The following is a 25,192-nucleotide window of genomic DNA, read 5'->3' as shown; positions in this document are numbered from 1 at the left end:
AGTCTCTTGAAAGCTTCCAGTACCAAAGGTTAAATTCTATGCTTAGATCTGAAGAGCTTTGTGTTGTTAATGTTGCCTAACCTGAAATAACTCCTCCTCCCAAGCACACTATCAATATTTGTTTAGCTCACTGCTAAAAGATTCTTTTAAAAATATCTCAACCTTTGCACTCCACGAACATAGCAGGTGAGAGTATCGTGTTTTCTCACATGGTAATTTGTTAAAGCAAATTGACAGGGCTGCCTAAATAAAATCATTAATATAAAACCTAATAATATTTAATAAAACTGTACTGCCCACTACAAGTGTAAAAGAAACTATATAAGCCACTCATTATAAGAAATAAGATTATATTGATAGACTGCAACAGTAGATATTGAATATATATTTTTTTGCATAAAATTTTAGTGCATGAACTAACTATATGCATCGTGTTTAAATTGCTGTTAAAGCCGTCTCTTTTCCTCAGCTTTTCTTTCAAGAAAAATCAGAGAACTGAGGATTTTCTGATGTTGCCAAATGCAGGCTATCAATCTGGATCAAATTACCTGACACCTCATCCTTTAGTAGATAAAATTGCTCAAGACTTTATCCTGATTTTCCAGTTTCCTGAAATCATTCAAAATTACACCGATTTCATAAGACCACTTGGCTGAATGATTATACTTCAAGTGGTGGTCCCATCAGTATTTATAGACCCATGGTAGTACTTTCCCAGTGGACGATCACCAGTGGTGGTATTTACACCTGCCAGGCAGTATTAACATGACCTTACTAAATTTAGGATTTATTGCAAAGCCACTCCTGCACTGGCTCTGCTGTCTGAAGCTCTGGGAGCTCATCGGGAGCACAACCTTGGACTGGCCCCAGCTGGGCGTGCGCCACACACTGTGAGACGCTGTGGTGGCAGCTGGGGGAGCCTGAGCTCAGCAGCTGTGGGACCTGACTTGTTTATGCAACAACACACACTGTGGAGAGCTGTAGGTTAAACCCACACGCTGCTCCCAGTGTACACAGAAATCATTTATCAGCTCTCCCCGTTTCTTTTCTTTGAAAAGGGGAAAAACAGAGGCTGTTGGGCAAAACGTGCTGGAACAAAGCAGATGACAGCAACAGAAAAGCAGGTTAAATTAAATTGTGGTTATTGACACATGTCAGTAAGGAAGTACTGATGGCAGTCATGTGTCCTGAAAAGTCTCTCTGAGTTTTGAAACATTATTGACAAAATTCTCCTGAAAATTTCTTGCATTAGGAGGTTCTGAGTACTGCTGTATGTGGACTTGGGAGACAAAACCAAATTGTTTGTGTGGGGGAGGGAAATGTTTTGTTTCTATTGTTTAATAGGCCTAATTGTCTCCTTCTTTAGCTGGGTTGACTCTGCAGTGCCAAGAACTGACTGACTTCAAACTGTAAACCCAGTGTATGAGGAACAAGCTCCAATACTCTTGGCCCCATTGAACTTCCAACTAAATACAGTTTGCATGTCTGAACACATGATTTTTCAAAATGTTTACACGCTGTCATTATTTCCCCTGCCATAGGTTACAGGTGGGATAATGTCCAGCCTAAGACAACTTTAATTTGACCCTCAGGGTGCAGTTTATTTCTCCCCTGGCTTAGCATAGCTGCCCAGTGTCTTGTGGCCACTTGTTGCCCATTGGAGGCTCCTGGCCAGCCAGCCAAGAAACCAGCCAGCTAGTGACCTTCCCAGAGGAGGTAGGTTGTGCCTGTTTTGGCAGCAAATATGCTGGCATCTTGTGCTTCATCGAGTAGCCTTCCAAGCCATGCTGTGCCAGTAGCAGCGTGGTGTAGACAGGAATCATCTGGTGAGTACCAAGGTCTCATCAGTTTCTCCCATCCTAGGACAGATGTCATAGTCACAGCCTTGTCCCACCAGCTGCCAACTCACAACTCTTGCTGTAACCACATTTCAGCACAAATGTCAATAGACTAGCCATGGTGTGTGCCTTCAGCCAACACAATGCACCAAACATATTCAAAGCTCTGAAAAATGAGTGTGTGTTTTTAGGTGTGGGCGGCACCCTGGGACAAACTATCGTTTTGAGGCAACTTCTGGATACTGACTTTCAAGGACAATGAAAGTCAAACCCTACAAAAACCTTTCACCTCTGCACATCATCTTATGTTCACACTAATTATTAGAAGATTCTTATAATTCGTATACATATTTGCTGATAAAGATGAGCTTCAGAAAATTTCCAGCAAACAAAAATGTTAAAAAAGAAGAAATACAGGGACACTACCAAACCGTCTAAGCTCCTAAACTGTTCAACCACAGACTACTATTTTACTGCAGAAATATTTCCTCTATAGGCATTCTCAGATAACTTCCTGTTTATAATACAGTTTTATTCAAGCTTTGTAATGTTCTTTCTCATTCTCCAAGCAGTGCAGAGCATCCTTGCAAGCAGGGGTTAAATCCTGCACTTCCTTTTTGGCTTCTCTTCCAACAATAACAGGTTCATATTCTGGCTTTGACAGGAGGGAGTTGGATTTACTGGCTGGTTGTTGTGTAAGCATCAGCTGTACTGGAACTATGGTAGGAGCAAGAAACAGGAAGAAACTGGTTGGTAAAACACAATCACAGGCTGGCAGGAACTCCGTGACTATTTGTCACTCCTTCCAAAGAGGGGAAATACAGTTGGTGGCAGATATTCAGTGCCATCAAGTACCCAGAAGAGAGATTAAATATCTTTTTTCTCCATGCCAGGATACTCAGAGTTTTACTTCAATGTGGACCATGGCTACCTGGAGGGTCTGGTCCGAGGGTTCAAAGGTGGGATCTTGACAAGTGCGGACTATGTCAATTTAGCACAGTGTGAGACACTAGAAGGTAAGTGCTGGTTTATTTTATTCAGGAAGAAACACTGTTGCTTAGGTTTCTGAAGAAGGGAAGGTAAAAGACTGAACTACTGATAGTTTGTCTTAAACCCAGAGATAACCCCGATGTCCTTTGAAGAACTGCTCTCATATTTAAGTTAATAGCTTTCCATAGATTGTGATTTGTGTGCAGGCTGTAATTTGCTAAGCAATGCAGACAATGGGGCTTTCTGGTTTACTGATAAGGATTAGAAATCTCTTCCACCGAGCTCCCATGGAGATTGGCAACCTTCTCACAGCTTTTAGCCATGCTGTAGAACAGTTCAGGTTTGCAACTTTCATACCATTTCAGCTGTATAAAACAGTTTCCAAAATCTTGTTAAAAGCTTGCTATTTGGCTCTGAGTTTCTCTATAAAATACATGATTTTAGTAATTTGTTACTTCCTGAGTTTTAGGGCAGTGGTGAAGACTCTGCTTACCAGGAACAGAAAACTATACTCCACAAATATAAAACTTAGGGAAATGGAAAAAAAAAAAAAAAGGAAAAAAGAAAAGCTCTTTTCAAGGTGACTTTGCCACAGTAATAAAGAGAACACACAGTAGTTTCCAAAACAGCTTTCTCTGGCCAAGACTGGTCACAGACTGATGAAGACAGACCAAAGAATCATATGACATACCTTTAGACACTTGGCAGGAAAAAACGTAACAGGAAGAAATCACCTTTCTAAAGGAACATTAAGGTAATTTTCCTGACTGCAAAATAAAAGCTATGATTGTACACTCCATTTCTATAACTTGCAGTCTCTTAGATCAGTTTGGAAAAGGAAGAAGGAGAATGAATAAGCTCTCTCTATTTTAAGCTTTGGCTGATTTGTACATGCAGTAATGGGTTTGGAGTAACAGAAAGGGAAGAATGATGATTCCCATATCCAACAGAGTTTTGAGGCTGTCTAAACTATTAATATAAGCAATAACATAAGTCTGGGAAGATTGCTTGCCATTCATCTCTAAGATTAAAACAACTGCATTTAAAGAAATGCACGTAGATATTTACCTGTCTGCAGAATAAAGTTCCTCTTATAGGAATATGTTAAAGAAGAGTTTATCAGTACAGTCAATGGAATCTAGACACTATTGAACAGACCAAGTGCATGTGTCTGCTTCTGCTGATAACCTGGAGAGCTGTTCCTGCTCTCCATTAAACACAGTGGCAGTTCAGGCACACAGAACAGATGTATACAATCACTCTGAGAACTGAAATCTATTCCTTATGTCAGCTGGAAAAAATCAACTGTTTCTTTACCCCATTTGTTCCAGCATTTGTGATGTATGCAACTTACAGACTCTACAGAAACGCTTGATATAGTATTTAATTGTTTAAGTGAAAAAGTTCTGCTGCATAAGGATACAGACTTTGGATAAAGGTAACAGCTTCAAGCATCTATAAAAGAAACAAAGAACAGATTGGTAGAATAACTAAACTCTGTTGTCACTTCACTTCTCCCTGCAAACAAACTCAATAAATTATGTTATCCAAAGCTTCATGAAGGAAAAAAAAATCCTGGTTGCTTCTGAATAAGAAGAAAAGATATAGAGTTAAAAACATATAAGCAAAAGGGATTATTTGTACCCTTCACAAAAGAATACTTAATCGTGTTAAGTTTAGAATAGCTAAAAAAATCCGTAAATTTTAAGTCAAGCTATAAGGAAGTTACTTACCACCATGAGGTAGTTTTCAAATATTTCTGATATATAAACCTTCAATATTTTTAATAGCATGAAGCAGAAGGACAGGTAACAATAGAGACATAAAAACCATTCTTAATTTATAATAGGAAGAACAATTAGTTTTATTTTTTTAACTTATTTTTTCTAGTGTTCATTCAATTTCAGAATGCAAATTATTTCATCAATAGAAGCAGCAGCCTTCATCATCCCTCCTACAAGCACACCTCTACTACCCACTATCACTTCCCCTTTTTCTCTATTCAGCTGCATCTCTTTCACCACTAACTTTTTTGTACTTATTATAGACAGCTAACAGATGCCCACCATTTACCTACCAAATGTAATATTTATAATGAAAATATGAGAAATATAAAAATAATGGATTTCTACATGATGCTAAACACATTTATTTCTCTGCACATGTAGGATGCTGTAGTACTGAACTTTCACTGTGAGTGTACAGTGCACCAAACCCACAGACTCCTACCTAAAGTAAATTTCTAAAGTAAATTTCATACATTGTCTTTGATTCAAATTTAAAATATTCAGCAAGAGGATCTGTGCTGTAGTAATGTGATGTTTTCTCAGAAGTGCCATCATGTCTTCACATTGAAAGGTAATAAATTTACCCTATTCTGTATTCTGTGGCTTAGCACCACACCACAAAAAATGGTGTGCTAAAAAATGACCTAAGCTAAAAACACTATAAATATGGGAAAACAAACAAGAAGAAAACAAAAATCAAAACCACTCAAAGTAACCCATAAACAGAGGAAAAAAGATCTTTTAATTTCAGAGTGGTTTTGGTATCTCTAGAGATGAAACAATAACATCACTACTGAGGAACCACAAGAAAAACTTTAGATTAGCGCTTTACATCTGCTTGATAATCACAGAGCAAGTGCAAAAGCAAAATGGAAATTAAAAAAGAAGACTGCTAACAGACTAATGATACTACTGTGTCCTCTCAATTCAGGGCCATACCAACAGGGGGAGAGGCTTTCAGCTCCATTTAGACATCCTCTTCAGCTCGGTTGAACTATGATTTCCATGGAGCCGCCTCATGCTGGTTTGGTCCTATGGCATCATCTGTTTTAAGGGAATGAGGTTCCCAGAGCAACCTTGCTGACAGTTTTGAAGAATATGGGGGTGTGGGAGTGTGGAGGTGTTTAAATGCAATGTTTTGTTCTTCTCTTGCTTTTTTTCTGTGATAGAAAGTCTTCTGCTGTGTAGAAAGGAAGGTAGGTCACAGAAGGACAAACATCTGAAGTCTGGGCCGGACGGAATCACTGACACAAGTTTACTTAACTTGCCAGAGCCAGGGCCTGCCAGCACATGGTGGCTGAAATAACAGTGTTAACAGAAAGAAAACTGCAGCTGGTTGGTTATTGTTATCAAAGTGAGGGGTCAGACAAATTACCATGAATTTGATGCCAAGAGACTAGGTTAACATTTTGTTAAAGTTCTCACAATAGTCTTTCTTTTTGATCAGGATCATTCCTGTCTTAACTGCAATCATCTTAAACCAGTCTCCCTCTGTGCTTTAATTCCTTTTAGTCATACTTTAGTTAATTGTGTTTGTTTGCTATTCAGCTGTGAGTAAACTCATGTAATTCTTTAAGGTCATATTTTTCCTATAAGTTGTTATCCTGCATGCAATTTAATGAGGAAATAGACAATGCAGATGGATGACAATCAAAATGAATGGATGACAGATGAAATACAGGAATTTTCTTCCCTAGGGATCTTTAGGACAAAGGCCAGAGTCTTGTGTAGGTCTCCAAGAGACCCTGAGAAAAGGAGCAGCTACCATCAATAAAAGGTTTTGGTGAACAGGAATGTCTGAGGCCCTGTAATGCTCAGCCATCTACTCCTGCTGAGTCACCAAGTCATGTCACTAGTGCAAGTGTCTGACAGCAATAGTTCCCAGGCCTTATTTATGCCAGCAGCAAAGACAGGACTATAATTTAAGTCCACCAGTTCAGTCTCTGAGCTGCACTGAACTCTGTCTTGATGTGAACCCTGATTATGACATTTCTAGTTGATATTATATGATATTGGAGCTTGTGGATGATTGTTTTGGCCTAGACCGTGAGATAGAGTGGAGTATTTTTTCTTACATGCAGTATGCATGTTGGCATTTATTTATTCAGGTAAATAAATACATCTATAAAGCAGGCTGTGTAACTGACAGGGTTTTAAACCCAACATTCCTGGGTATAACATTTCCTCCATAGCTTTTGGGAGAGGGGTGAGGCTATTTAATGAATTATAGCTAATATTTTTTGTGCCTTGTATTAAGGTATGGTTTATGAAGGCACTCAAATCAATTCAGATAACTGAGAAAGAGTAAAAAAGTCTTGTGAAACTACTCTCAATCAGCAGGTTTTTGTTTCTCTTCATCTTATGATGATGTTAATCACATTTCAGAATGGTCAATACTTGGGGCTGATATTTGGGTTTTACAATCTGCTTTATGTAATTAACCCCTGGAAAGTACTGTGTTTGAAAGGCATTTACACAGTGTGGCTAAAAGTAGATATCTGTGGTTCATCTGAAAAGGAATTGAGAAAAGAGATTGAGCTCTGCATCTGATATAGTATTATCTAATCTCAGCATATGTCAAGTATTTTTGTACTCTTTGCAACAAAAAAGCAGAAAAGTAGGAAAGTTTTCATGGGAAATGTAGGTGTAAAATCAAAATATTAATGAAATTTTAAAAACTTGGTCTTACATAGACTAATTTCTGGGTATAACTGCATTTTTATTTTTCTCTTAATCTTGCTTACCTTTCCCTCTTTCTCCAATAGTGTTTCTTTTTTCATATTTGGATTCTATTTCTCCTCTTCCTACATGGAAGTCAGTACTGAAAGTATGACTTTTTCTAAGTGTGTTATGTGATTTGATGTGCATTTGATGAATAGGCAATATTTGGGGGATAAAGAACTGTCTGAGTTGTTGTATCCAGAGAGTAGTGGGAAATGATTCAAAGTCCAGAGAGAGCTCAGTGCTGAGCAGTGCCCCTGAAGGGTCCTTTTTGGGACCATTCCTGTTTTATATCTTCATCAGTGACACAGACAGTGGGATTGAATGCACTGTCAACATGTTTGCAGGTGGCACCAAACTGAGTGGTGCATGTGACACCAAACTGAGTGAGTGGTGCAGGTGACACCAAACTGAGTGGTGCATGTGACACCAAACTGAGTGAGTGGTGCAGGTGACACCAAACTGAGCGAGTAGTGCAGGTGACACCAAACTGAGTGGTGCATGTGACACCAAACTGAGTGGTGCAGGTGACACCAAACTGAGTGAGTGGTGCAGTTGACACAACGGAGGCACAGGATGTCATTTAGAGGGACCCAGCAAAGCTGGAGAAGTGAGTCCATGGGAATCTCACGAGATTCAATGACGCCAAGGGTGAGGTCCTGCACCTGGGTTGGGCAATCCCTGGTATCAACACAGGCTGGGGCAGGAAGGAATCGAGAGCAGACCTGTGGAAAGGGACTTGGATGTCTACTACTCTTGGACAAAATGTCAGACATGAGCGGAAAATGTGTGCTCACAGCCCAGAAAACCATCTGTATCCTGGGCTGCATCTAAAGCAAGGGAGGGAAATTGTTCTCCTCCTCTGCTCTACCCTCATGAGACCCCACCTGGAGTACTGTGTCCAGCTCCAGGGTCCCCAGCCCAGGAAGAGCATGGGCTTGCTGGACTGAGTCCAGAGTAGGGCCACAGAGATTATCAGAGGGATGGAACATCTCTCCTACCAGGAAAAGCTGAGACATTTGGGACTGTTGATCCTGGAGAAGGTTCTGGGAAGACTTTATTGCCAACTTTCAGTACTTGAGGAGAGTTACAAGCAAGATAGAGACAAGTTTTTAAATAGGGCCTGTAGCAATAGCACAAGGGGCAATGGCTTCAAACTAAAAGAGAATAGATTTAGACTAAATATAAGGAAGAGGTATTTTAAAAGTAGGGCGGTTAAACACTGGAAGAGGTTGCCTAGAGAAGTTGGAAACATTCATGGCCAGATTGGGCAGGACTCTGAGCAACCTTGAGAGGCAGCCAACTTGCACAGAAGACTCTGTGAAGTTTATCTCAGTAAGCTACAGCGCTAAACGTAGGAGTCTGCTTCACACTGTACTACTTCTTTTGCTTTAAGTCTCGGTGTAGGCAGCCTTATTGCATACTGAGGAAGTATACACATAGGGAAATAGGCAAAAGTAGCTACTGTACTGATAAATGCTTACCTTGCTAACTGCAAATTAACTTCCATATTTCCATCAGTGGGAGTGTTGCTGTCCTTTTCCCTAATTATCAGTTCAAATTTCACATAGAAATCTAATTATTAGACATGCCCAAATCATATAATAGAATCCCAATCTATAATTTAAACTAGTTTTATTATAGCATTTGAACACAATTATGGATTGCAGTGGGGCCTTTTCTAAAAGAAAACATTAAACTGCTTTGAACAGCAAGAAATTATGCAAATGCTTGCTTATGCCTCATGGTAAAAAAGGGCTAGCAGAGAAAATTCATCATATTAATTCTAGGATATCATGAAAGTTTCTTTTAACTTTGTGGTCAAAACAACTCATTTTCCCCAGTCACCAGGGTTGAGAGCTCAAACAGAAAATGTCACAATGACCCAAGTTTCTGGAACAGCTTCTTAGGATTTGCTAGTACCTGCCATAAATCAGAGAAAGCCAAACCAGAAATGCTAAGAGAGTGTAAACTCTCCCCTTTCAAGTGCTCTACTGCAGAATCCATTTGGAGTCCAGAATGTGTGCCAGGCAAGATGTGTTTCCTTCTCTTCTTCAGGCAGCCTGATAACAGAAGATTATAATCGTACTTGAGATTTAGATTTCATGGGAATATTTAAGACCTTACCAAAGTTAAAGGATTATTCCTACTCCAGTCCATGAGAGTGCAGCAGACAAAACAACTGATGCATTGTAATGGTGCAAATCAGTGAAATCGAAACATTGAACAAATGTGATGAGTGAGGGACTAGAGACAGTAGTGGGTAACAGCCTATCTGGTATGTCTGAAAATGAAAGCTGATGGTGAAACTTCTGACAAAGACATAAATTATTTGCTCTTTCCTATAGTATGCAGAAAGTCTTACTGGTAGAAGGCAGTACAAATTTGCATCAATTTTGCATTTACCCTGTATTATAGCTATGCAAGAAACCTTTTCAATAGAGTATTATCAGTTGCTTAATATAAAAGTGTATTAGAAATTAACTTTTAAAGAAAATTTGGTTGCAGACAATATGACAGTTTATGCTCATGATCTTTCCTGAATTTTAATTTCAGATCTGAAGTTGCATCTACAGACTACAGACTATGGCAATTTCTTGGCAAATGAAACTGGTCCTCTCACTGTTTCCACCATCGATGAAAAACTGAAAACAAAACTACTCACAGAATTTCATTACTTCAGAAACCATGCTTTTGAACCACTCGCCACTTTTCTGAATTTTGTCACGTAAGTAATATTACCAAATATCTTACCACACAGAAGAAGCAGTTTAAATAGTGTAAATGAAACATATTGGAATTTGTATTTAAGTTTTAAAGCCAGCAAAATTACTTTGATACTACTACATTTGCATGCTTTTCTTGCTAATATAAATTCTGAAACTGTATGTTATATGAAGAGTTGTTGTCTTTGCAACTAATTATTTTAAAGAACAGAAGAAAACAGAAGTTTTCTTTGTGTGAACAGTGGCAGAAGAAGTGGTAGAGATTAATTAATTTAAAAATGGTTGAAATTTTCAAACACCGTCTAGGTCAGACAAGTTGAAAAACTATGTTTGGGAGAGGGGGTGTGATTCATGCAAGATTAACAATTTCATGATGCACAGGGAAGTGATTTAATTCCTAGGCATGTAGCAAAGTGTAGACCTTTTCTAAAGGGGGAAAGACAACACATCCTACACCTGCCATAATTTTTATACTATTCAAACCAAATAAATAAAAACCAGGACGACTTTATATGGTATATTGCAAGGTACTTAGATGCAAGTAGCTTTATTTGAAAGTTCAGCTGTTGTTTGATGCTGGATGAAGAGAAAGCTCTGATCTCAATACCATCATGAATAGATGAAACTTGCAAATGAATGACTTCAACAACTTTAAGAACAGTGATCTGCTTTACAACAATATAACAACATGGACTAGCAAAATACCAGCATGATATTTAACCTAACTATTTACTCCCCTTGATCTGATACTTTTAATGTATTTTAACAAGAACAATGCACTGTTCAACTAAATTTCAAGGAGCAGCTTTATTATAGTAAAAAAGAAGCTATCATTTTTTTTTCTGGTCATGTGTAGCTGACCAATGTTAGGCTGATATATTAACAGGATCTTAAAGCTGTCCTAGGATGCCTGTGGGCATGCAATATTTACATTTTGTTTCAGGGAACTGAAAATGAAAGCATGAAAATTTTGGCACTTCTTTTATCACACTCATTGACATAAATGTATAGATATGTATGCACAGCCTTTGCTCACTATTGTTTTTTTAAAATAATGGATATACTGGTTAAGATATTTCACACAAAACATTTAATTCCATTCCACCAGATCCTCAAGCCCTCTTTACATATTTTGGGTGAGAACATATAAATCTCTGTGTGTTTATAGCTGTGTTCTTAGTCAACAATGCACACTCAAGACTGGCATTCAAGGGAATTATGTTCCCATTTCCGAGTCACTGACAAGACTCATCAGCCCCTTTGACACTAAAACTGGTATGAAGCTGATAGAAAACTTCTACTCAAAAGAAAACTTTAAGTAATAGAGAAGAAATCTGTAAGAGCCTGTTCTTAGCTCCCTCATGGGAGGATGTTTAAAGCTGAATGAGAAGAAAACCTAAGATTGGACCAACTGCATGAACTCTGCAGTTTTAGTGCTGAGATTCCCATGTACTTTTTTGTCCATGGTATATATGAAATTAAAAATCCCAAACTTGAAAAGTTGCTAGCTCAGGTGATTTCCTTTGGATACCACTCATTGTCACTTATTACAGTGAATCTACATCTCAGCTGTTATGCTTATTATAGTCATGAGTCAGTACCACCTTCTTTAAAAATGTCCATTTTCTAAATCTCTCATATAAATTAGGTTTAAAACTAGTGCTATGTTATCTCCTTGCTATTTAAAAACTTCTGTTGATTTTTGATGAGCTATTGATACAGAATGAACATGCATTCTGATAATACTCTGGTATTATGGCTAAATTTCAAAAATTTTTTGTTTTTATTTTTTCAAGTGAAAGTTGATTATAAAATTAATTTATTTTTACTTTTTCTTTCCAATACAGATACAGCTATATGATTGACAACGTAATTCTTTTAATAACTGGCACATTACATCAGCGACCCATAGCTGAGCTTGTTCCCAAGTGCCATCCACTGGGGAGCTTTGAGCAAATGGAAGCAGTCAGCATTGCCTCAAACCCCACTGAACTCTTCAATGCAATTTTGGTTGACACACCATTAGGTAAAACCACTAAATTATTTCTTTTATTTTTCTCAAAATTACTACTCCTGTACTCTTTAGAACAGGATGTTTCCCAGTGGATATGCTGTGTTTTGGTAAAAAAAATCTTGAACTGTAGATCAAGAACATCTGCAGGTGTGTTCAGGACATATTCTAGTAACATTTATTAATAACCTCTATATCCACCTTGGGTAGCAGACTCAGAAAAAAACATGTTACTCAAGAAGTGCAATGTATATATTTTCTATTCAAAGTAGTCACTGATTTAAAACATATACATTTTTATTTCAACACCTACATTATACTAAAAAATATGTCTTTACTAAGGATCAAGCAGACAGCTACTAATAATTATTAGATGTTGTGGTAGAACACAGATTCCCTCTTGAGATTTGGACATGGTACAAATATAAAGAAAAGTCCTTTTTTTAAAGAACTAAATCTAAGCACAAAGCAATGTAAAGTTTGGAGATGTCACATTATAAATTAAGATGAAACTCTGCTCAATGTGGTGTAGCAGCCAACACGAACAAAACCCAATAGCCTGTGAAGGGCACTGAGAATAAGACAGAAGTGGACGTATTTGAATGTATATGAAACAATTATGTGCTGTCCTCTTCAGTACTCTGAGAGGTTTTGGGTTCTGCTTCTCAAAAAGGTGTGATACGTTGGCCCCAGACAGAAAAAAATTCCCAGCCAGCCACTTTCTCACCCTCTATTATCAGCACAATGAGGGGGAGAAAAAAGGTGCAAAAATAGATTGTCAGTTGAGATCACCCACAAAATACTGCTGCAGGCAAACCAGACTAAATCAGTGGGGAGATTAACCTGATTTATTGCTGATTTATACATGTATGACACAATTAATTACTGATCCAGATATAAGGAGAAAAACAGAAATTCATGAAACATTTAGGTGAAAACTTGGAGAAACTTGGGGAAAATACCTTCCCTCCAGCCTTTGTTGTTCCTTCATGCCTGGCTCTTCTTCTCCACTCCACCCTGTTATCCCTGCAGGTTACACTGCATCCCTCCAGACAGGCAGGGCTGTCTCAAGGAGCAGGGGGAGTGTAGAGCCATAGAATGGTTTGAGTAGGAAGTGAACTGAAAGATCATCCAGTTCCAACACCCCTGCCATGGGCAAGGACCTTCCACTAGACCAGGTTGCTCAGAGCCCCATCCAACCAGGCCTTGGATAATTACAGGGATGGGGCATCCACAACTTCCATGGGCAACCTATTCCTGTCTCATCATCCTCACAGCAAAGAATTTCTTCCTAACCTCTAATCTAAACTTACCTTCTTTCAGTTTAAAGCCATTCCCCATTGTCCTATCATTACATGCCCCGGTAAAAAGTCCCAGTTTGTTTTTCATGTAGGCCCCCTTCAGAAACATCTGCTCGACTGAGGGGCTGGGCTGTGCCCTTGCTGGGTCCCAGCTGGAGCTGCCTGTGTCCAGCACAGCGCAGTCCTGCCTGTCCCTCACAGAGGCCACCCAACAGCACACTCCCATCAGTGCCTGGGCACTGGCACACTGTACAGTGAAATCTGAGAAGGGACAGAGCAGGACAGCTGAAATGAACTGTGCTGCCATGTGCAGACAGACTAAAAAGCCCAGACTGCAGTTTGGAGTGGACAAAGCTGATGAGAGATACGGACACGGTTTACAGATTCCTTAAAGCAGTGGTTTGTTCATAGTGATTTATGAACTGCTGCTTACCAAATCCTTCAGAAGACCAAGAGCCAGCAGAAAACTACTTTTGAAAGGTAAACTAAACCACTGTTTTCTCACAGCTGGTAGTAAATTTCTGGATTTTTTTTTTCTAAACTAGTTCATTAAAGAAAAAAGTGTTATCAGCTCTTTAAAGTCATGGGACAAATAGATTTCTGAGGAGATAATGAAAGATGCTGTCAGGGCTACACTTCCTGATATTCTCTATTTGAAATCTAGATGCTGGAAATGTAGGAAGGGATAAGACCTCAAAACATGGCCAGGCTCACATCTTCTCTGTAAATACCATCTTCCATTGCCACTGCTTAGGAAAACACATTTTCGTATGGTACTGTTCTGCCCCACTGGGATAGCTCAGGAGCAGCGAGAGGCACACGTTGGTTATGAATATCGTATTTTTAAATGGTCCAGCTGCACAAGTGAAATTCATCCACTGCCTCCCTGCTCAAAAGCTTGCTCTTTAGTCACTTCTGCCGAGGACCCATAAGCACAGATGGCCAAGGTCAAAGCCTGTGCCCTTTATCAGCTGCAACCTGTTGCCTTTCCCACACTACATACGCAGAGAAAAAAAGGGAAAATAGGCAAGAGGGTTCTCCTTAACAGTTGCAAAATACCTGCATGATTTCGGACAAAAATTATTTTTCATATCCCTCACTAGAAAATCTCCATAATAACCAAACTATATACTTTAGAGAAGATTAGGGCTTTCATTAGCATTCCCATTTGATTCTCTCTGGAGACCTGGGCTCTGCCTGCAGCACTGATTGATTCCCCTCACTGCAGATTCTCATTAAAAAGGAGGGGATAGGAGGATAAGGGGGAAATCAAGCAGATTTTTCTTCTTCTCTTTTATATATCACCCTTTCTTGTACAACAGAACCCTTGGATCCCTTGTTCACACACTAGTGAGCAATAGACAGGAGATGCATATTATCAGCATGCAGATTTATACTGCTATGTTATAAACTCTGCTTTCAGCTGCATTTTTTCAAGACTGCCTGTCTGAAAACGACCTGGATGAAATGAACATTGAAATAATGCGCAACAAACTGTACAAGGCAAGTCTTTGAAACAAAATGATAATATTTGGGGTTTATCAAACGTCTCAGCAAAGCAGGTCAGTATCATTAACCCTGTTTTATGGATGGGGAAACAGAAGTACGGGAATATAAAGCAAGATGTCTAAGGTCATCTGGTTGATTTCAAGTCCAGGAATGAAACCCAGCTGCTTCCATTTCTACTCCACTGTCTGGGGACTTTTCAAATTTTAGGTCTGCATCCAAATTCTAATGTAATATCTCATTAATGAAAATACTCTAGATGTCAAGCTAATATCCGGTTCCAGATTTGTTTACGAATAACTCAGCCACTGAATGCCAGAGAACTCTTACCTCCTGAGTGAGTCTAGGCAGACTTTTGGATAACATTTATCTTTATCTTTATTTATATAAGGAAGATGAGATTTGAAAGGGTCTAATGGTTTTGAGTCTAGCTAACATGATTTTTACTTAGGGATTTTGTATAATTTTCTTACTTTAAAAACAATTTTTAGCATTGTTGCAGCACAGTGCTGCAAGTATATGCATTTAACGTGAGCATTTTCAAAGTACTTAGCACACAGGTCACTACTCTTACAATGGTCTCTTTAAAGGCTATACATACTCCAATCCATCAAAGGTTCCTCCTGGCACATTCTCTTCAAAATCTTCATCACCTTTCTTTCACAGTGGATTCCCCAGATTGCAGGAAGTATTTTTACAGTGATCTGATTGTACTAGGGGGAAAGAAAAAAAAATTCTGTTTGTCTTACAAATGATATTTATAAATTCCAAAGCTGATTTTTAATTCTTGAAACTTTTACTAATTCTCTCATTCAATACAACATCAATTATGCTTACATATGTTAATTTTTAATGTATTTTAATTCTTTCACAGTACTGCTATACTAGATACATTTTCCAGTTTGGTAACACACACATTTGATTCTTTTATCCTGTGTGGATGTCCATATATTAACACTTACCAAATCTATTTTTTTTCTTCTTGCTCATCTGACTATTGGGGGACCATTCTGCAAACACTATGAAATTATTAATAGATAATTTCTCCTTTACTTCAGCTCTCAATGTGATCAATTGCTTCTGCTCTACTATCAGATAGCAGTATACAGAACCTAATGCATAATTCCATGCAGTAGATCCCCCTTGAGATGTCTCTGCTTAAAATTCACTTAATTGCATAGGTAGTGACAGCTTATAACAAGATTGTGTGAAGTTGTGGCAAATGCATTTTAACATAAATGTTCTCTAATACAGTATTTTGGGAGACTGAGAGGCAGGCAGAACAGCATCTCAGATATTTAGTGTCCTTCCTGCACAGGTATTTTGAAGTGGGTGCAGATGCCAGAATCCTTAATAGACCAGAGGGCTCTGCAGACCAGTATTACAGAAGCTTTGTCTGCTGTTCTGTCCTAATCCAGGGTTTAGGGTAGAGCAGCAGGGATTAGTTTGTGTATTCTCATCCTGCTGGCCCAACATCCGTGGCATATGCCCAAATCCCCTCCTCCACACACTATAAATGAAGAGTTCCCTTTAGCCATCTGCTTATTATGCAGTGGAAGCTCAATGGAACTCAATAAGTTCCTTCTTTAAAGAGCAAGTAAAACATAATATTTTTCTTATTACAATTTTTGAAAATGTTTGATCTCAAATTGTAAAAACAAGACATTTGCATTTGAGCATTTCAACTTTCATTTGAACTAAGTAATTAAGCACATACTTAAAATTTAAAATTATGGGTGGAATTATCAAAGTTAATTGAAGTATTTAAAAATGGGGTTCGTGGCTATGTGCAATCCTGGTCCAGGTCTTAAGCAGTATTTAAAATACTTCTCTTCTTCTTTTGTGTAGTCTTATCTTGAGGCATTTTATAAGTTTTGTGAAAAACAAGGTGGTACTACAGCAGAAATAATGAGACCTATTCTTGAGGTAAGAAACATTCAGTCTTTATACATTAAAGTACTCCACAATGTTGTCATAATTGTCTCACTTTGTTTTTCTGTTCAATTTCTCTCCATTTGCCAAAGTGTCTGTGAAATGTTTGCTTCTCCTCTAAATATACCTGTTTTTTCTAAGATGTAATAAATAGTGTATTCAAGGATGAGTTTTACTTTTTTACTAGAAAAGCAGCTAGACCATTACTAAGGAGAATCCTGTCTCAGTTAATATTTTTCTGCATCAGAGAGCAGAAAAGAAGAAATGGTTCACCAATCTCAACCTGTTGCCCTTTAACATTTCTCCCCATTATGTAGAAAACCAAAAAATGTTGACTATTGAGTTTGGGATAGCTAAAGCCTGGCATTACTGTCTATTTACTAATCAATAATCTTCAAGCTTCATGGTACTGCTACGTTTGTTTACTCTCCTATTAAAATTAGTCATTAAGGTTAGACTTGAATCACCTTTGGAATTAGTGTCACATAAAAAAGTTGAACATTCTGTGTTATATTTTTGTCTCAACTCAGCAAACTTTAATATTTTTTTTCCATGGCAAACAAAGTTCCTAATGTCCTCCTGCCAAAGCATACATGCATCTAGTGAATGATATTTTTTGTCTTTGTTTTTTTAATAAAAGATGCAGAAATTTCTAAAATTGAATTCTCAGCATTCAGGTCCCCTTTTCTTTTTTGTCTTACTTAGTCTATCACAATTCTTTGCAGAGGCTGACAGCCAGACCACCCACTTGCTTCCAGGAGTCTTTTTTTCTGGATAAGCGATTTTACACCCTGGAAACCAAAAAAAAATTTACCGAGGGCTGATGTCATCATACTGAAAGTTTGCATTTAGAAGAGAGATAATAACCCTGGGAGCTCATTCTTGAGGGAAGAATGTGTCTGAATTACATTTTACAAAAAAAATTCCTAAAAGATATTGCAATTTTCTATTTTAATTAAGCAGATCACAACATTTCAATTTATGCTCTAAACAAAATGCTCTTAATCAAGTTAAATTGAAGAGAAATTAAATATTTTGACTTTTAGTAAAAAGAAAAATCAAGAGACTGGCTGATTGGCTGGCATAGTTGATTCAGATTTTTCAGAAAGTTAGTTTTTAAATAGAAATTCATGCTCAGTGAAGATTACTTACCAATGTTAGTTTAAGCATCTGATAAAACTTCCTTTATATCAGTGGTAACAATTTAGCCTATGGTAAGCTTCTTTAAAATCCCTATCTAATGTCAATCAGCCAGGAGGATAAAATTTTCTATAGAAGATTTGCTTTTCTATAACGTTTTATTACCCTGAAGAGACACATAGAACAGACTGCTGATGGTTGGATTCACAAAAAACCCACAAGTTAAATTATTCAAACAAATACTTGCTATTTATTTTGCAATCTTATATGTAAAACTACCAACCTGACCCTACAGAATGAGGCTGAGGTATTTAGCTCCTCAGCTCCTTGACTACCACGTGTGGTGCCAAACTTCCATATTAAGAGTACTGATGATCTCTTTTCCACTGCGGACAGCACAGGCTGCATGTTTAGCCCTGATTCTGGCAGGAAACTGCAGGACTGCATTGCACTGCTGCTAGAGCTGTGTCTGTCAGCATGGCCCCGCGCTAAATTCTGAACCAGCAGTCTCTCACATGCAAACATGCACTAAGGAAATTGTCATCCTCTGACTACACCTCTACCTGCAGCAATCAAATGGACTGCCACCCAAGTAATTGCCTCGTGGCCTTACTCTCTGTGGAGACACTCATGTGCCAATAATTTGATGAATTGAGAGGTCTGTAGGGATGGGAGTTATCCTGAAAATTTTCTCAAACTGGAAGCCACCAGAAGAAGAACCCACACCTGCTACCATGAGTTGCAATTGCCTCCAACGTTTTTTATCAACAAAATATTACACCTCTAACAGCTAGATTCTACATGGCTTTTACAAGTTAAAAAAAGAAAGCATTTGTCCTTCTAAAATGGTTTCAGTAGGTCTAATAGGCTTATTTTTATTAAGTAGTGAAGTTTGACCCTGTTATTCATTAGCTAGAAATCTTTTCAAGCATGCTTATTTTCTTTTCATTACTTCTTTACTGTTTACTCCTTTCCCTTACTTCGAAGTCAGCACCAGCGGGTAGCGAGTTCCTGTTATTGTCTGTTCCCATACACAAGAGTAGATGTGAATATGTGCTTTTGCTAAAGTGGCAGACTAGTGTTGCAAATGCAGCCTTATTATTCAAATGAAAAAAAACACCTCTCTGCTCAAATATTCACAGCATAAGAAATTTTTTAGCCTCCTAAAATGTGCCTATACCATATTTTCTTCTCTTGGAAGATTTTCCCTGTGTAATCCCTGCAAATAGCAAGGGCTCTGCTGTTCTTAAAACATGAAAGCAAGGAATAAAGGAAAGAACTAAACCAGAGTCAATTTAGATCTCAAGACAGCAGAAAAGATTTTTTTTATTTACTACTGCATTTTTCAGTCATACTATAAGAATGGTAAGTGAAATTTCGCCTTGTACGAAATAAGAACCTGAGATCTAGACATTGGATTGCCTTTCAGTCTGCTGCTGTAGTAGTGAAAATACAGATACTGCAGACATCTAAACCTGACAGAAGAAATATAGCCTTTCATTCTATATATTAAAAATTAACTGTTATTTGAACCACTTCAAATTTTAACTTTGCAAGTAAACGGCCCCCTTCTCCTTATCAAATTATCATTTTAAATATGTGCATTGAGAAACTACCTTTTTTTAGGATTTTCAGTCAACTTTTACTATCAACACCGCTTTCAATTACAGGCAGTACTATTGATTCTTTGTCCTTTCCTTTATCAGTTTTATTTATAAGATCATTATTGCATAATCTTACATATGAGGGTGTGAAGATATTTTTTCTTGTCAACATCTGGGTAACTAAGCAGGGAAATGAGGAAGCAGCAAAAATTATATTTTTAGAACAAAAATCACAGAATAAAAACTGTAGTTGCAAAATCTTGTTTGATTTTCTAGTCAAAATTTAATGCATACTTGCAAAGAGAGAATTTACAGTTTCAAAAATAAGGTATGTGTCCAATGCTCTCAAGTTGACTTTTAAAAAAAATTACATTTCCATTTGACTTACTAAAAAAACCCCAGAATATTGCCACCCTAATTTAGAATGAGATGTCTAATAATACCTCTTTATTCTTTGTTTTGCATATTAAGTTTGAGGCAGACAGACGTGCTTTTATCATCACCATTAATTCATTTGGCACTGAGCTGAGTAAAGATGACCGAGAGAAGCTGTATCCAACCTGTGGAAAACTTTATCCAGAAGGCTTGCACCTGTTGGCCAATGCAGATGACTATGAGCAAGTGAAGTGTGTTGCAGAATACTATGCAGTATGTAAACTAATTTATTAAAACAACAAGTGAATATAAAAATAGTTCATTAGCATCTCCTGACATCAGCAAAGTTGTTAAGATTATACGTGTAAGTTAAAAGAATTTTTGAGGGAGGAAAAAAATCAGCAGAGGTACTAAAGTTCCCATAAAAAAGTGTATGGGATCAAAGACTTTTGATATGAAGAGATAAGATTGAGATAAGACATTATTACATTAGTGCAGTACAAAGTTCCTCTTACAAGGATGTTTAAGTAAGAGCAAATCACATCTAGTAAATAAAACTCTTCCTACTCCATTAACTCTCCCAAAATTGAGTTTCACTTCATTGCTTCTGCCTCCAAGATTTTGGAGCATGGCCAGCCATACAGCATTTTAAACCGAGCTGACCAAACAGTTCATGTCACAGATCAGTCAAACCTGATTTATTGCCAGTATACCATAGAAATTCCCTTCTGAAACATTTTCTCAAAATCACTAATATATTCAAAGAATAGACGAAAATGTTAATATTGATGCAAATAGTGTTGTTATTAAAGATTAGTAATCTGCAATACTTGATCTACAAATTAACTGCTGTACTCTGTCTAACCATAATATTTAAGCTACCTTTAAGTAGGTACACAAAAAATGTCTAATGCTTTTTCCACAAAAAAACCCCACAAAGGTGAAGCAGTGCATCTGCTCCTGTGCATAAAGAGAATATTTTAATCATGAGTTACCATGTCAATGATGCACGGAGCAAGACTGTTCATGAGATGGTGGGTTATTCAGATGAATTTGGGAACCATTGTAGTAGACCTCTACTACACTCCTACTTTAAGGGAAAAACAAACCAAACACACAGAGAAGGAAATTACACAGAAACATAACACCTAAGAAATCAAGTCAATGATCTGCACAGGATACTCCAGGATGACTAATCAGACTAATGGATTTGGATACAGTATTAATGCAGGTAAGGCAAATCCAACTGACTACTGGAAATAAAAGGAGCAGCCATGTGATAATCAGAGCTCAGTGTTTTGTCTCCATTTAGAGCTCTGGCTCTGATGGATACTATTTGTACAAGAAATTCAGTGCTCTCTGCCCAAAGGAGTGAAAGGTCACATGTCATTCTACAATAAGTCTCTGTTAGTGCCTTCAGCAAATTAATTTAAATTGTTAGAAATGATGATAAGAAATACAAGAACAAATGTGATTTTTCTTTTTTTTTTTTTTTTTTTTTGCTGATTATATGCTTTTAACTTTTGATTTATGTAGAATTGTGGTCTATACAGGATGCCTTCTATACAGAAAGATTACTTAACAAAGATTAATTTACAAAGTAATGTAAGGTGTCTGTGCTGCACAGAATGCAAAAGCACCTTATTTCCATGGACAGTGGTTGTCTGTGCTTTTAGGAATACAAGGCTGTGTTTGAAGGTGTAGGGAGTGGCACTGGAGAAAAGACCCTGGAAGACGCATTTTTTGAGCATGAGGTAAAACTTCTAGCCTTAAAATACAAAAATGAATGCTACTCACATGGAATTAAAATTAAAACAATAATGAGGTACCAGGCTTTTGATTCTACTCTACTGTCTACTCTACTGCTTTCTATTCAAGAACATGGATTTTTGATGGCCGTCAACATCTGGCTGAATCAAAATAGAAGAATTTACCTTGTTAAATGAAATTAATCCTATAACATTCTTCTGAGGACTCTTTACACAGCTATCAGTCCTGATAACCTTTCCAAAAGCTATCTCATAAACACCACTTAATTAAATTTCTTTTGAGCAATCTACTAGAGAAGTTATTTCACCACTGTGTTTTATTTCCTGTAATATTGCTGTACTCTATTACCAAAATTATTCCACAGATGACATTTCAATTACACTGATACTCAAGAGACTGCTAAATATAATCATGGTTGCAAAGCGGCAAGAAATCTTGACAATTAATCTACCATATAAAAATCCCATTCACCTTCCTTGATATTTTATCCTAACACTTGTTTCATCTTTTCTACAGGTAAAGCTGAATGTGCTTGCATTCAACAACCAGTTTCATTTTGGAGTATTTTATGCCTATGTGAAGTTAAAGGAACAAGAATGCAGGAATATTGTATGGATTGCTGAATGCATTTCTCAGAGACACAGAACAAAAATTAACAACTACATTCCAATTTTCTAAATCTGATAATCTATAATGTTTGAAATGATGTATCATTTCATAGAAAAGAAGAAAAATCTTATTTCAAAAATTAACTCTTACCAGATCTTTTAAATTGTATTAATTAGCCTCCTTACATACATCACCGTAGAAAAAAAAAAGTAATGCAATTAGAGATATGAGTACTTCATAAGGAAATACTAATGGGTTTATTCACAAATTTGTTGGTAGATTTGTTCCCCACTGTGCCTATTTTAATTTAATTGATCAATAAAAACCTCCTGCAATGTCTTACATATATACTCTTTCTCTTTTGTGGAACCAAAATTTGTATCAATGACATTTGAAAAGCTCTTTAATGGCCTTTTTTAAAATTAATGTTTTTCTCAAAGGGCAAATTAAACCACTACTTCCATCTCACAGGGTCTTTCTCATGGCATACAGATGGTATGAAGAACTTAGTACACAAATAAGAGAGAAACTCTGTGATTACCCTTAACAAGTCTGAAGGGGAAGCTTCCTGATCTTAACTGTGACTCCTCTCTGCAACTAAATGTAAATAACTATAGTATCACTAAAATGTTTTTATTTCTTCCTTTATGATCAAAAGAGGAGCACCCTAAGTGTCAAACAATGGGGATCTGATCTAGTCCCCAGCAATAAAAATATTCCCTCCCAGCACACTTAAGAATCGTCTTTATGTATGCACTGGAGAAGATTATGAAACATGAATGAAAATGCCAACAAAGTCTGTATCAGTTTTACATCAGACACAAACAACACCAGCTCTGAGCTATTTGAGGACTGGCTAGGATCAGTAACTAAAAATAGAGGGAACAGTTGAAGCCAGATTGTAGCAGGACAAGATTAATTCTGCTGAAGAAAAAGGGAGGATTTTGAAAGCTTTATCAACATCCTGCCTTCCCACTCTATTTGAATTTGCTCTTTTATCTTTCAAACAGGTCATACCTTGATTTTCTGCATGACTTCCCAGTTTCAGGCTGCACAACAGCAAATCTCACTCTTCAGCTGGCTGTTCCTCCAGTAAATATGATACAGAAATACTATCCATTTCCTGCTGAGCAGACATAAAAAATAATATCTGATGTCAACACCTCAGAATTATGGAAAAGCATTCAGACATCATGATCTTAAAAACTGAGATATAATATAGCTCTCTCTATAATATGTAAATGTGCACATGCATTCTTACATAAAAAGTAATAAACTTTGTGGATTTTTTTATAAAACCACACTTCTTGAACTGCAAATAACACCAAAGGGCCATATCCCAGAACATTCTATATTCATTTAATGCAGAATTGAGATGATTCTATTACTTTTCTTTATTGTTAATATCAGACAACCTTATATTATTACTTTAAAGAATATTTTCATAGGTTAATTTAGAAATAATTAAGTATGAATTTAGAAAAATTGACTAAAACTTAATAAATGTATAAGACAAGAATACAAGTCTTATTTCTATATTAAGGCATACATCTTTAGTAGATCTAGCAATTCAGAAAAAAATAAAAGGAAACAAAAAAGGAATATATTTCCGAGTCTAATCTGTGATCAGTGCTTTCATATACCACAAACTGTATCACAAACTGCAATGAAGAAAGAAATAGAAAACATTGCCACAAATTTGTAGATTTTTCTATATTTGCATTAAAATTACATTAAATTCTACATATGCATTTTAAAAAAATGTTGGGAGCAGAAGAATAACAAAGTCAACTGGTCTGGGACACAGAAACTTAGTAAATGCAATTCAGCACAGTGCATGAATACTTTTTCTGTACTGATAAATCAGGCCTCCTTACTCGAACAAAACAAATGAGCTGACTTTCTGCCAAGAATTTTCTGAAGTGATTTGAAGGGGAAAGAATCTGCTCTCCACCCTAAATCACTCTGTGCCAGGGAAGATATGCAGCTGCTGTTGCTACAGTCTGGATAGTGTTGGCTCAGAAAGAAGTGAGCAGAAATTGCAGCTTTCATGACTGTGTTGTCAGCAAAACTGGTCTTTAGACTATGGAAAGGACAGCATCAGTTTTGATTGATGCTTTTTTCAAAACAACTGTCTAGATATTTGCCAAATGAAGACAGCATGTAATAGACCTCAATTATATTTAATTCAAGGACAAGCAAGCTAGGACTTTAAACTTTTAACTCCTCAAAATCTATCCTTTTCTATAAATAATATATTCTACATTACTCCCTTGTTAGTAAAATGGTCTTCATGCTGGTGTATATATAAATAGAAATCTATGGACCTATAAATCTATAAATATAGATATATAAAATAGAATCACAGAGTTTGCTGAGTTGGAAGGAACCCAATATAAAGGGGATATAAAGGCCATATATCATCTCCAACAAGACCTTATAGTGGAAGTTCTGATCACAGGATCACTACAAAGAGCATGATTAACTTCTTGATGGTAATGTCAATCTATAACATGAGGGAACAGGAAGCAGCCACTTTTCATCTTTTCCCTTTCACCTCTCAACAAGAACTTGTGTTCACACTCTTTGATGGCCAAGCCTGTCCAGTGGAATTTGTTCAGTATGATTACGGTGACTGTGCCCCTGGGGCTGCATCTTCAATGAGAGATGGAGAGCAGGACCAGGAACGAGCTCCTGGTGGCTTTTGAGAGCTGTGAATCTTTCCTTCCCATCTACAGCTCAGGCTTGATGTGCTTGCCACGTGCTCACAAACAGCTGGGCAGCACAGAACTGTGGATGCACCAGGCTGTGGCGTCCCAAGCACTTCCCAGGCCCAGTCTCTCCTTCCAGCGTGAATTACTGCATTAGGCATCTTTGCTAAG

General features: G+C 37.3%; 1 protein-coding gene across 2 annotated transcripts; it reads left to right on the top strand.

Moving 5' to 3' along the window:
- Positions 1 to 2,597: 2,597 nt before the first annotated feature.
- ATP6V0D2 (ATPase H+ transporting V0 subunit d2) lies at positions 2,598 to 22,652 on the top strand. 2 transcript variants are annotated; one of them, XM_063172917.1, is made up of 8 exons: positions 2,599 to 2,854; positions 9,893 to 10,064; positions 11,910 to 12,088; positions 14,798 to 14,877; positions 16,729 to 16,806; positions 20,028 to 20,204; positions 21,608 to 21,685; positions 22,218 to 22,652. In XM_063172917.1, the coding sequence occupies exons 1-8, from the start codon at positions 2,725 to 2,727 to the stop codon at positions 22,377 to 22,379; spliced, it is 1,056 nt and encodes a 351-aa protein (XP_063028987.1). In that variant the 5' UTR covers positions 2,599 to 2,724; the 3' UTR covers positions 22,380 to 22,652. The 2 variants fall into 2 exon arrangements, with proteins under 2 accessions (XP_063028996.1, XP_063028987.1); XM_063172926.1 differs by lacking the exon at positions 21,608 to 21,685 and having other exon boundaries at positions 2,598 to 2,854.
- The last annotated feature ends 2,540 nt before the right edge of the window (positions 22,653 to 25,192 follow it).

Source organism: Melospiza melodia, chromosome 1 (genome assembly GCF_035770615.1).
Source record: "Melospiza melodia melodia isolate bMelMel2 chromosome 1, bMelMel2.pri, whole genome shotgun sequence".
NCBI lineage: Eukaryota > Metazoa > Chordata > Aves > Passeriformes > Passerellidae > Melospiza > Melospiza melodia.
The sequence above is the reverse complement of the archived record's forward strand: the minus strand, read 5'-3'. Positions and strand labels throughout refer to the sequence as shown.

What these genes read in the sequence shown, in the direction of transcription:
- ATP6V0D2 (XM_063172917.1), top strand. Translation starts at nt 2,725, where the DNA reads ATGCCAGGATACTCAGAGTTTTACTTCAATGTGGACCATGGCTACCTG. An exon ending in TGCGCAACAAACTGTACAAG is followed by an intron (nt 14,878 to 16,728) that starts GCAAGTCTTTGA and finishes TCTTTTGTGTAG; the next exon opens with TCTTATCTTGAGGCATTTTA. An exon ending in ACGCATTTTTTGAGCATGAG is followed by an intron (nt 21,686 to 22,217) that starts GTAAAACTTCTA and finishes TCTTTTCTACAG; the next exon opens with GTAAAGCTGAATGTGCTTGC.